At 44.9% G+C, this 13,732-nt stretch overlaps 1 protein-coding gene across 15 annotated transcripts in view; it reads left to right on the top strand.

Annotated features, from left to right (window-relative positions):
- Nucleotides 1–13,732, top strand: part of LOC118363665 (muscleblind-like protein 2a) — a 75,764-nt gene that overhangs the window by 40,620 nt on the left and 21,412 nt on the right. For 9 of the 15 annotated variants that reach the window (XR_004821446.2, XM_035744755.2, XM_035744761.2 and 6 more), the window contains exons 3-5: nt 10,538–10,705; nt 10,919–11,125; nt 12,394–12,642. Coding sequence is in view for 14 of the 15 variants with exons in the window: in XM_035744755.2 (XP_035600648.1) it covers nt 10,538–10,705; nt 10,919–11,125; nt 12,394–12,642 (624 nt within the window). In the remaining variant the exon portion in view is untranslated. The remainder of the gene's footprint in view (nt 1–10,537; nt 10,706–10,918; nt 11,126–12,393; nt 12,643–13,732) is intronic. The other 6 variants (XM_035744757.2, XM_035744762.2, XM_035744759.2 and 3 more) reach the window with 1 other exon arrangement.

The following is a 13,732-nucleotide window of genomic DNA, read 5'->3' as shown; positions in this document are numbered from 1 at the left end:
TGCGTTGGACTAGTTAACTGTAAGGTTGCAAGATTGGTTCCCCCGAGCTGACAAGGTGATAATTTGTCATTCTGCCCCTGAACAAGTCAGTTAACCCACCGTTCCTAGGCCGTCATTGAAAATAAGAATGTGTTCTTAACTGACTTGCCTAGTTAAATAAAAGTATTAAAAATAATATATATATTTTTTAAATCTGCAAATCGCCGCCCAAAAATAACGATTTCCAATTGTTTTGATAACTTGAAATCGGCCCTAATTAATCGGCCATTCCGATTGAACCGATTTAATAGTACAGGTGCATCAAAGCGGGGACCGAGAGACTGAAATACAGCTTCTATCTCAAGGCCAACAGACTGTTAAACAGCCATCACTAACATTGAGTTGCTGCTGCCAACATACTGACTCATCTCTAGCCACCATAATAATAAAAAAATTGATGTAATAAATGTATCAGTAGCCACTTTAAACAATGCCACTTTATATAATGTTTACATACCTTACATTACTCATCTCGTATGTAAATACTGTACTCAATACCATCTACTGCATCTTGCTTATGCCGATCGGCCATCGCTTGTGTGTATAAGATAGTTGTTGTCAAATTGTCAGGTTAGATTACTTGTTAGATATTACTGCATGGTCGGAACTAGATGCACAAGCATTTCGCTACACTCGCATTAACATCTGCTAACCATGTGTATGTGACAAATAAAATTTGATTTGATAAGATGAAATTCTGCTTGTCTGCTTTTCAACAGACACTGGCAGATGATTTCACCTTTCAGCAGGACAATAACCAAAAACTCTAGGCCAAATCCACATGAGATGCTTACCAAGATGACATTGATAGCAATGATCAACAACCAATTTGACAGAGCTTGATGAATTAAAATAATAATAATGTGCAAATATTGTGTAATCCAGGTTGGAGACTTAGGCATACTGGAGGTCGTGTGCAGCCCTCCTTGGCCAGGTCCTTCAGTATGCCTTTTAAAGAGGACTTCTCTGTGGAGCTGCTCAGAGTCTCGGAGGTATGCAAGGAAACACTCATACCCATTTTTGCCCTATCATTTTCAGGGAAAACACCCCATCAAGAAGTAACTAGCATCTAGTTAGAACTGAATCCCATGGGGATTTGGGTGTTTGTTTCTAAACAACAGTATACAGTGCATTTGGAAAGTATTCAGACACCTTGACTAGTTCCACATTTTGTTACATTACAGCCTTATTCTAAAATTGATTAAGTAAATGTTTTCCTTATCAATCTACACACATTACCCCATAATGACAAAGCGAAAAAAAACATGTTTGTTTTAAAAAAAATTATAAATAGAAAACGACTTGAAATTGAGCTCAGGTGCATCCTGTTAACTTTGATCATCCTTGATGTTTCTACAAAATTATTGGAGTCCACCTGTGGTAAATTCAGTTGATTGGACATGATTTGGAAAGGCACACACCGGTCTATATAAGGTCCCACAGTTGACCGTGCATATCAGAGCGGAAACCAAGCCATGAGGTTGAAGTAATTGTCCGTAAAGCTCCGAGACAGGATTGTTTTGAGGCACAGATCTGGGGAAGGGTACCAAAACATGTCTGCATCATTGAAGGTCTACAAGAACACAGTGGCCTTTATTTTTAAATGGAAGAAGTTTAGAAAGGGCCTAGGCGGTTCCAGAGCTGGCCGCCCGGCCAAACTGGGCAATCGGGGGAGAAGGGCCTTGTTCAGGGAGGTGACCAAGAACCCAATAGTCACACTTATAGCGCTCCAGAGTTCCTCTGTGGGGGGACTGGGGAACTTGTCTGGATCGAGGGAAAGATGAATGGAGCAAAGTTCAGAGATCCTTGAAAACCTGCTCCCTCCCGTATGCTCAGGACCTCAGACTGGGGTGCAGGTTCGTTCACCTTCCAACAGGACAACGACGCACACAGCCAAGACAACGCAGGAGTGGCTTCGGGACAAGTCTCTGACTGTCCTTGTGTAGCCCAGCAAGAGCCCGGACTTGAACCCGATCGGACATCTCGGGAGAAACCTGAAAATGGCTGTGCAGCGACACTCCCCAGAGCTTGAGAGGAACTGCAGAGGAGAATGGGAGAAACTCCCCAAATACAGGTGTGCCAAGCTTGTAGCGTCATACCCAAGTAGACTCCAGGCTATAACCGCTGCTAGAACAAAGTACTGAGTAAAGGGTCTGATTTACTTATGTAAATGCAAGATTTCATTTATTCGATTAAAAGAAAAGTAAGCCATTTTAGAAAAGGGAATAGGTCAAGGGGTATGTGGAATAAGTCAAGGGGTATGAATACTTTCCGAATGCACTGTAGATAGGCTAGCAATTGTTGTTCATTTTCTCTCTCGAAATGGCTATTTTTCTCTAGTTGCTGCTTGACGTTGGCTAGTATTTATTCTACAATTATCTTCCTCCTAGAATGTGTCAGTGACAAATAGGCCAATCTACAACTGGTACGCAAGTGTCTGAAATGGACTCTGAGTGCTCATGACAGTTAGGCTTAGTTGTCAGGAATATTGCCTCAGTCCTTTACCTCAGCCGGTCAACAAAGAGATTGTGTGTGTGTGTGTGTGTGTGTGTGTGTGTGTGTGTGTGTGTGTGTGTGTGTGTGTGTGTGTGTGTGTGTGTGTGTGTGTGTGTGTGTGTGTGTGTGTGTGTGTGTGTGTGTGTGTGTGTGTGTGTGTGTGTGTGTGTGTGTGTGTGTGTGTGATTTAGATTAGTGCAGCTCAACAGGGTGGGTTTCATGTCTCAGCAGGTCACAGATGATCAGATTAACTGGAGTAGGCAGGGCTCACTGGATTACCAGCCCAGCCTACTGGGCTACAGCATAGACCTGGGAGGCAAGAGAGTTGTAAGAGCATTGAAGACACACACACAAATCCTATCTCTATGTTGACAGGCAAGCAGAACACACACAACTCTGTAACTTACATGCACAAAAAAACTTGCCTTCGGTCTGGACGCTCCCTCATAACTTGTCCACAACAATACATTGTTAGACAGTCCTTTTTCAACAAGCACATAAGTTAGACTTGCTTTTAGTCAGAAAGACTGTGTGTTTATTTCTGCTGTATCTCAAGGTTCATCATTTGTATTAAGTGCCACCCGTCTATTTTCAAGCTGTGTTGTTTCACAGAAACTGTGTGTGTGTGCTCAATGTTCCAGGCAGCACCTCACTCTGAATACACTCTCATTGATGTTACAGTCAAAGAATTAGAATGAGTTTATCTATTTCTGATTCATACACAGTACTGCCTGCCACACTTTTATACAATGCCCTCTCTCCAGATGGACATGTGTGTTTTTGGGAGTGTGTGTGTGTTTTGTGTGTGGGCCCGTGGTAGAGGGACCCCTGCTGAGGAGTGTCCCAACACAGATGACACTGTCTGCGTCTGAGAGAACAGGAGGGGGGGGTATTATCACCTATCTTTCTCACTCACTCACTCGCTCTCCCTCCCTCCCTCTTTCTCGCTCCTCTCTCCTCTGTAGTGGAAAGCCAGGAGGCTTAGGAGGCTCTTTGCCACACTCCTGGGGTAATCTCAGGCGTGTCAGCCGTAGCACCGCTCGCCCATCTCTAGGATTACGGGTGTTCAAACAAAGGCATATGTAATTACCGCCGAGACAACACTGTAATCTAGTAGGCAGCGTGTGAATGCAACGGGAGACGTGTGTGTGACAAAAAGCAAAAACGGGCCTTTGTTCCATAATTTATTTTTGTTAATGGTGGCTCTCATTTGTGTTGTCGCATAATAGCCTTATGATGAGACTCGCCAGACATGTAGGCCAATACAAAATGGGCAAGGTTTGTTACAGATATATCTACAGTTTTTCTTCGATTTGTACTTTTGACTATTTCTATGGTGTAAGAAACTCTTACGTTAAAGGAAACGCTAATAGGTATAGTTCATCTTCTCAAATGTCACGATTAAAAGCCATAGGATATAATTTCAGTATTTTAAAGTACACCATTTCAATTAGTGCTTATTTCCTTTTAGAAGACCTGTGTGCGTGGAGTTGAATGCCTCAACATGAGAGCCATTTGCAGCTATGGTGCCCAGTACTGTTCACGGATGTCATGGCACCTTGAGTAGTATTCATGGCTAAGGTGAACCTGTTACAGTGGGCTTGAGTGGAATAGGGCACCGGAAAGGAACACTACTACCCCTAAGGAGGATGAAGGGACCTCCTGTCTGTGTGCATCCAGCAACGAGAACCCTTCTGCTTTCTTCTAGAGTGGTGTCAGGACCTGCTTTTTCTGGACCTTAACGTGTTCCGTAAGTGCCCATCCTGTTGGGTTCTCATTGCACGAGGTTTCGCTTAAATGTCACACCTGACTGGGAATAAGGAGACCGAGAGATGGAGAGCGAGACCTAGAGAGAGAAAGACGAAGAGAGGGAGAGTGACTGAGAGGAAAAGAGGCCACCAGGTCAGTGGAGACACAAGCCCCTCTGATATGGTGTAAAGGGATTACAGATATTCCCTGCTTCTTGTCAGAGAAATTAGTGTCAGTTCTCACAGTGAGCGAAGTCGTCGCCGGGGAGAAGGACAAACGGATAAACAGAAAGAACTTTGTGTTGTCAGAGTTTCTCCGGAGGTGCCGTCATCTCAGGAGTTGTGGTGGATGTCTCTAACGCAAAGGCATGAAGAAATAATGTTTAGCGCATTAACTGTAACATACAGAGAGAAGCCTAGCCCGCGGCGTTCCACTATGTCTCACCAGTGCCTCTTTTTTTTATTCCCCCCCACGACTCTTCTCCCTTGATTAAACTGGCATTAGGTCTTATTGGCCTTCTCGTCTGTCACTCTTCTCCAAAAGGCCATCGATCCTGGCTGTCGAGCTGTCAGGATGGTGATAATGTCATAATGTGGGTTTCAGCTATGCGAACCCTGTACAGTGCCTTTCTCCTGAGGGTGAATGAGTAGCTTGTGTCTGACCCTAGTCACACAAAGAGAGCGAGAACCCCACCACTTCCCTCCATAACTAAAGCCCCCATTCTCATTCACCAACATAATCTCCCTCCCCGAAGTCATGTATATCTAATTTAATTTAATTTGTCACATGCCTTGTAAACAACAAGTGTAGACTAGACTAATAGTGAAATGCTTACTTACAGGTCATTATATTAAACAATACAGAATTAAATAGAAGATACAAAATGTTATAAGACATAAATAGTTACATAAGGAATAAATACACAGTGAATCATGAATAACAATAACAAGTAGACTCCCGGGTGGCGCAGTGGTTAAGGGCGCTGTACTGCAGCGCCAGCTGTGCCATCAGAGTCCCAGGCTCTGTCATAACCGGCCGCGACCGGGAGGTCCGTGGGGCGACGCACAATTGGCCTAGCGTCGTCCGGGTTAGGGAGGGAGGTACCCTCTGACACATTGGTGCGGCTGGCTTCCAGGTTGGATGCGCGCTGTGTTAAGAAGCAGTACGTCTGGTTGGGTTGTGTATCGGAGGACGCATGACTTTCAACCTTCGTCTCTCGAGCCCATACGGGAGTTGTAGTGATGAGACGAGATAGTAGCTACTGCAACAATTCGATACCACGAAATTGGGGAGAAAAGGAGGGTAAAAAAACAAAAAAAACAATAACAGGTAAAAATAACATGGCTATACATAGAGAGTAGAAAATAACATGGCTATACATAGAGAGTAGAAAATAACATGGCTATACATAGAGAGTAGAAAATAACATGGCTATACATAGAGAGTAGAAAATAACATGGCTATACATAGGGAGTAGAAAATAACATGGCTATACATAGAAAATAACATGGCTATACATAGGGAGTAGAAAATAACATGGCTATACATAGGGAGTAGAAAATAACATGGCTATACATAGAAAATAACATGGCTATACATAGGGAGTAGAAAATAACATGGCTATACATAGGGAGTAGAAAATAACATGGCTATACATAGAGAGTAGAAAATAACATGGCTATACATAGGGAGTAGAAAATAACATGGATATGTACAAGGAGTACCAGTACCGATTTATGTATGCGAGCAAGAGTTTGAATGATGGACTGAGAGGGGGGTTTTGAACCCCTACCACCCACATTACGAGAGGGGCCGCTATGCCACCCAGCCTTCCCTGAATTAGGGTCTAGCTTTACTTTAGAATTTCTTTTTTGCACCTCTGTCGGCTCAAGGGATGGTGAACCTCGGGCGAGGCAGAATAGAGTTCCATTGAAAGGAAAATGCAAATGGCCAGCGGAGGCCTCAACTGAATCGCCGTTCTGCGGCCCTCTGTGCTGTGCCACCCACAGACACGCAGTCATCACTGTCTCGATTCAGTGCACAGCTTATTGAGAAGGTGGGGGGGTCGGAGGTATTTTTTTTTTCTAGGCAGGGGGGGGCCATGCCAGTACAGCAGCAGTCAGCCACAGTGTTGCCTTAAGGATATATGTTTTTCCCTCCTCACCAAGGCCTCTTCGAGGGCAGCTGTGTCATTCTGGTTTTGGTAATGTAGCACAATGCTAAAGCTACAGCAGGCATCATACAGTGTTCTCGTAGTCTTGCTTGCCCCAAACTCACAGCAGCTGTGGGAAGAGACTAACTAGGCTAGTTTATTATTGAGATTCTTGAGGGAAACAACTTTGGCTCCATTTGACTACCCCAATATGACAAGGGAAAAATATGCTACCATGATTGAATGACTTGTCATGATTCGATCACAACATGCATGTGAAACCCCCAATTTCTCAGTGTTAAAGACTTTGGATTCACATGGGCAGTTAATAGGTGTAATTAGCCTCCAAGGGGACGGGCCTAAATGGGTTAAGTGAGCATAATCCTAATCTGTTCATGAAATTACAGACGTTCATCTGCGTCCCCCTGGGATTAATCTAATGTACAGGGGCTGTTCATAGAAAGTCAGTTGGTTAGGGAAGGGTGACCGCTAACTGGGTAGGAAAAGGAAGGTTTAGTCTCCCTAGAGCCATCATTTTAAAAGTGGGTGGCAAGAAAGCTCGGTCCTGTGGTTAAACATGTAAAAAAGGGGCCAGCATTTATTAGTATTATACTCCTGGCCTCGTTGTCATCGCTTTTCAAACCCAGAAGAGATAATTATCTTCTCAACCCTATTATATTATTAGGCATAGTATCACAAGTTAGCTAGATGCATAGATCCTTGACTTTGTGCTGAAATTTTGAGACGGACCCAGCTATCAGAAGGGATCCACTGTGTCATTACAGCTGAACGATGTAGCGTCTGAAATGGGCTTGTTTAACGGGGTAATCATGTGCCTCAGGTTTCAAAAGCCCCTTTTCATAAATGCGTGCTCTGATGCGATGGTGAGGATGAATAAATTCTTGCTCCATCAGTGTGGGTGGTTAAGACAACGGGCCTCTCTCTATTCCCCCGCTGGGCAAGATAACATCTGACTCGAGCTCTAATGACAGCCTCTCGCTCAGTTTTTCATCATCTGAGACAGGCAGCTTTTTAGCACTGTCATTGTTACACGAGGAACGCTCTGGGGCCCTCTCCGGCAGCTCTGCTCAGAAACGCTCCTCTAGTTGTCTCTTATCTGCAGTCACTCTGACAAGACCGACCCTGCTTGCGTCATCTCACGTGTACTTACTGCATAAGTGTTCTAGCCAGCATCGCTTTGACTTAGAGAGCCAGTGGGCTGTAAGTTAATTAGTACCTGAGTGAAAAGGACCCTGTGATTATCATTTAATAATGCTTGTTAAAATTTACACCACTCCGTCAATGCTAATAAGCAGAAGTAAAGTAATGTGGAGGGAGAGCATATTGACCGCTGTGCCACACACTTATGAATATAACCCCCTCCTTTGTAATGTGTCAAATGAAACACTCTCCCCAAGTGTTTTTAAGGCAGCTTAACTCCTCCCTCAAATGGTGAGTAACGATGCTCTAAACTGGCACCGAATGCATTGAATCAATCACGACATTGGCAGCAAAATGTAACAAAGAAAGCATTGTCATGTGGCTTGTTTCTAAGCAAGCAACCCAGGATTTTCTGAGTTTTTCCCTGACCACAGAAAATAGGCTATAACTAGGTTCTGGGGTTTGGTCAAGGTGTTCACGGCCCTACTCATGTGTGTGATTGTCAGGGGTCACAGCACTCTCTAATGCCCTTCAAGCCATCCTCACAGTCACAGGGAAGGCATCCAAAGCTCAGCCTCAGCAGCACCGCATCCCCCATCACTCTTCCCCTCCCAGCAGTCGCCATGGAGTCTGTCTGCCTAGAGCGGCGTCAGTGAGAGAGGCTCTGATTGGTTTTGACACCTCTCTTGCTCTTGGCTGCGAGGCACAGCGATAACATTATTCTTTGGCTGGGGATGGAGTGTAGAGGAGGAGGAGGGATATCCTGCGCCAGTGGAGAAACTGAGAAGGAGTACAGTGCAGCACTGGCACGAACCATCTGTAGAAACTGAAAGGAGCGTAGAGTGCAGCCCTGTGGCACCCCATCCGACGGGTGACTTGACTTCCCCCACACTAAACCAAGACCTCTGTGCCCCTCCACTAGGGAGAATTATGTTCATATCCTGAAATAGTAGTTATTTGAAGGATAGGCCTGACGTAAAAGGAACACAATCATGTTTTATCCACCGACGCAAAAAAAATAACTCTGCATTAATCCCATGATGATAGATGACTATCAGTGTTTGTTTTTAACAGTGTAGCCTGCTTTGCCCCAGACTTGTCTTAGAGATGATTGTATGATGGGTTTAGTACTTATAATCATATTATATCTAGCTATAGCTAGTTTATTACATAAATAAGGCATACCTTCACACATACAGCTTTGTTGGGCACAGTTCGGCCCTAGGTTGGCCTTCTATGTCCAACTTCATGTCCCAAATCAGTGTGAATGCCTGCTCTCAGTTTGATGCTCTCACTGGTGCTTTTTTATCACAGTGGGGTAAAAAACAAGCACTTTTCATCAGGTTTCTAATTTTGCCTCGGGAAGACAACACCCGGCTGACCAGCGTGATTACACGTTATTTGTTCTGCGGACTCCCCGGGGTCAAATAACCCCTCATTGAATAAAGGTCCGCTCATGTTTGTGGCCAGAACAATAATCTGGATGTTGAAACGGGGGAACCATAAATAAAGCGTGGTTCAGATTTACAACCACCCTTATAGGGTTGACGTTGACATGTGATGTCAAGAAAAATATCAAGAATGCGGTCCACTTCATCTTCTCTGACATGTTGCTTTGGCTAAAAGCAGAGGCGTCATGTACCCATTATTTGGTACTTAATTTTTCAAACATCTGAAACGGCTTTTTCCCCCTGCAATCTAGAGCGACAATCATTATGCAACCTTGCCAGACATGCCAGCTAAGATAGTTAGAAAATCTACTCTGACTTGATTTATAGCTAGTTATGAAGTTGGGAGATAGGTTCCCAATCTAGCTAGCTAAAGCCAACTTCATAAAACTGCTTTGTGGCTAGTGTTGCAGAGACACAACAAAACATGTTTGATTTGCGAAGGAATGACTAGACAAATGCTGTGTGTGTCACTCTACTCCCTATCTCCTCCTCCATTGAGTATTTAGTGTCTTGCCTAGGCATCTCTTTGCTCTGTGCACCTTGGAAGGAACCACTTACTAGGGAAAATGGGGTGTGGGGGGGTACGCTTTGCCTGGTCCAATCAGTGGGCACCTTCCTCAAAATACCACTAATAGTATCATAATTATTTCAAAAAATATCTGTGGGCTTAAAAATAAAATAAAAAATTGTCATTTAATGTCTGAGAATGTTAAAACAGGACAAATCTGAGGGAGCACGTGCCTTTGCCCCGTATGGACATGACACCACTGGCAACACAGATCCCTTCAGCCTTCATTTAGGGAATGTTTAGTGGCCCAATACAAAATAATCACAAGCAAAGCACGTCTAAGGTCATCATTAGGCTCATCCTAACATTTACTGCACACCATACAATATTGTTAGCATACTGCAGTAGTAACCGCAGTGGAACTATTTTGGGGGTCAGAGCCAGCTGGTCAGTGTGCGCATGGAGAGCGGCTGGCTGTATGCTTGTTTGTCAGTGGACTGTTAGGGAGGTTGTCCTATTTCAGCATAGACCCGTGACTGGGGCGTTGATGCTCAGCTAATTGGGTCACTGCTCTTCCCTTACTGCCTGGTGGTGTTGAGGTGAGGCATTTCAACAGCAGGAGATGGATACCGGATGCTTCAGATTTATACATCTGGTGAAGCATCTGGCGCCTTGTTCTATCATTGGCGTCATTATCTTGCTAACACACGTTGAAGCCAAAGCCACACATTGTAAGGTGTTAAAGATCCTTTATTGAAGCAGCTAGCCATCAAGCGCAAACCTCTGAGCTTGCTACACCGGGCTGCTGAGGCCAATACGCCCAACTCCTCGTCATTTGATATTAGGATCCCCATTAGCCGCTGCAAAAGCATCAGCTGTGAATATCAATGTGCCCCTCAGTATTCAATGTATTGAAGAATGTCTGCATATGCCTCACCTCTGACCATATGACCATATTTTTTTTATTGTATTTTTTTTCAGGGCCGATGTACACGGGAGAACTGCAAATACCTCCACCCCCCGGCCCACCTGAAGACCCAGCTGGAGATCAACGGCCGCAACAACCTCATACAACAGAAGACTGCAGCAGCCATGTTGGCTCAACAGATGCCTTTCATGTTCCCTGGCACGACCATGCAGCCTACCATGGTGAGTAACGGACTACGAGGCATTACTACCCCTGATGTGTACAATTGCTTATTTCTCTCCCCTCTTTTCTCTCTCTCTCTTCTTAATCTATAACTTTTGGGGTCTCTCCCTTTCTCTTCCTCCATCCAACCTCTTTTCTCTCTGCCTTTTTAACATTTCTGTCCCTCTCGGTCTCCCATCTTCCCCCCCATCTCGCCTCCTATTTTTCGGTAGCAGTCGTTTCCTATTAGCCAGGGGCTGGGCTCCAGCCCGGGGCTGAGTTACGCTCCCTACCTGACCCACATGACCCACAGCATGGGCATGATGCCCACCGAGATGCTCCAGCCCAGCACCCAGAGTATCATCGTCCCCGGCAGCCCTCCCTGCTCCATGCAGAGCTCCTCCTCCAACCAGAAGCTTCTACGCACGGACAAGCTGGAGGTACACCACCACCAACCAATAACAATACCAGAAGTCATAGTATATCGAAGTATATTAGCAGTTAGGAGACATCACAAAATAACCAAGTATAATACCAGGAGTTAGGAGAGCCGGCCTCTGGGAAGTCACGATACGAGGAATCAAGAGTTTGCCCTTTGAGCGGGTTGGGAAAGCCTCTCCATAATTACCTTACGACACCATCCTTACCCACCTAGGTTGAGGTGGAAGTTACCCCTTATCACAGATCTTATTTTCCCTAGTCCTAACCATCAGAGATATGAAACTTATATTTTACATACTCCCTTTCCACACACCTTTACTTTAAAATAATAGATCACTTTAAGAACTTGAGCGCTGGCCAACAGAATTCTATACCTCACCGTTGATTAACGGGGCGGCAGGTAGCCTAGTGGTTAGAGTGTTGGACCAGTAACCAAAAGGTTGGTGGATCGAATCCCCGAGCTGGCACGGTCAACCTGTCGTTTTGCCCCTGAACAAGGCCACTGTTCCGAGGCTGTCATTGTAAAAAATAATTTGTTCTTAAACTGACTAGTTAAATAAAAATATCTATATTTTAAAAATCTACTTAAAATGGATGAGATTATTTCAATGGGGGGTTTGTTTATACCACAACAAAGCACCAAGGCAATTGTGAGTTAATGAAAACAAAGAATAGCCTTGGAAGGATGGCAAGCACAGACAGACCTGGGAGTGTAGGTGTATTGTGTGTTTTCCTCAAAGTACCGTCACTTAGCAACAGAGCGATGTGGTTGCTAATGAGAGGCCATGTTCCACTGAGGAATGGGGATACTCCCACACTAAGTGAGACTGTTTACCGCCTTCTGCATGTTTGTGTATGTTCTGTCTGTGTGTGTGTGTGTGTGTGTGTGTGTGTGTGTGTGTGTGTGTGTGTGTGTGTGTGTGTGTGTGTGTGTGTGTGTGTGTGTGTGTGTGTGTGTGTGTGCACACTTAGTGAGTGTGCGGTGTTATGTTTTACATCCCAGGCTGTGAGTGAAGCCCCCTCTGATTGACTACGCCCAGGCTTTGAATAGATTAACATCATTATTCAGTCCATAGTTATAAACATAATGATAAGTTGTTGATATGTTATTGGTATGTGTATTATATTGTATGATATATTAAGCTAATATTTGTGTCTGTCTGTCACTGTGCATGTCTGTCCATTTGTGTGTGATTATGCGTGTGTCTGTCCATGTATGTACGTGTGCATGTCTGTTTGTCCGTGTGCACCCTACCCCCCTTCCCAGGTGTGCCGGGAGTTCCAGCGGGGCAACTGCGCGCGTGGCGAGACGGACTGCCGCTTCGCTCACCCCAGTGACAGCCCTATGATTGACACTAGCGATAACACGGTGACCGTGTGCATGGACTACATCAAGTCACGTTGCTCCCGGGAGAAGTGCAAGTACTTCCACCCGCCGGCCCACCTGCAGGCCAAGATCAAGGCTGCGCAGCATCAGGCCAACCAGACGGCCGTGGCCGCGCAAGCTGCTGCCATGGTGAGACCCTCCGCCACCCTCACAGCCTGTAGAGTAGTGAGCAGAGCACACGCACTAAAGTAGGTTTCAAAAATCTGCTAACTTTTCCAAATTCCCTGGTTTTCCAGAAATCCTGGTTGAAATATTCCTGAAGTCAGGAGGGAATCCTTGAACTGTAATTTCTGGAAAACCTTGGACTTTTGGAAAAGTTACAAGACTTTTGTAGCCCCAGCAATGTCAGAAAGCATACCTGACAAAGGGCCAGATCAAAAAATATCATTTCTAATGTTTATAATATGTAATCAACTATAGACAACTAGTTTGGTAAAGTACACACACTAGAATCTTTAAAAAGTATATTTTACACATCTAGAAAAGAACACAAGTATATAAAATGTGGAGCACTGCTTTATTTTTCCATACAGTTGATATACCACCTTCCTAGAATACTATTATGGACTCTTCTATACAATTCACGTAAATGTGACCACTCAACCCACACTCAGGTCAGGTATAGGCTCTATAGTTATCAGGCTTTAGAGAAGGTAAAGCGAATGTATATCACGACCACAACAGTCTATGGTTGCGTCCCAAATGGTTTCTATTCCCTATATCGTGCACTACTTTTTACCAGCCCTCTGTTCAAACGTAGTGGACTATATAGGGAATAGAGTGCCGTTTGGGACGCAGTCTATTATTAGCTTCAGGCTAGGAGCTATTTTATTCGCCCTTGATCATACAAACAGACAATGCCCGCCCTCCTCTCAATGATAAGTGTAGCTCTCTGTAGATCAGTACAAATTGAATCAAGAGAGATGGGTGAGAATGCGAGGCCAAACTGACATTAGGGCTCTGGTTGGTCATTGATCCACTCCATCATTATTGGACTCTCCCCCTTCAGAGAGGCAGGCAGGCAGAGAGGCAGGCAGGCAGAGAGGCAGGCAGGCAGAGAGGCAGGCAGGTTTTGGTAATAGGACTTTCACTTGGCTGTGACCCTCCCTCCCCCTCTCTATACTCTGTGTCAACATTGGTCCGAGTCAGTGGCTGTTGAATGAGTAGACTTGGCTCTGTCTTGCCCGCTGCCACTCACACTGCCGTCACTGCTCTCGCG

Source organism: Oncorhynchus keta, chromosome 30, assembly GCF_023373465.1.
Source record: "Oncorhynchus keta strain PuntledgeMale-10-30-2019 chromosome 30, Oket_V2, whole genome shotgun sequence".
In the NCBI taxonomy this organism is placed as follows: Eukaryota; Metazoa; Chordata; class Actinopteri; order Salmoniformes; family Salmonidae; genus Oncorhynchus; species Oncorhynchus keta.
This window is presented reverse-complemented; position numbering and strand designations above follow the sequence as displayed.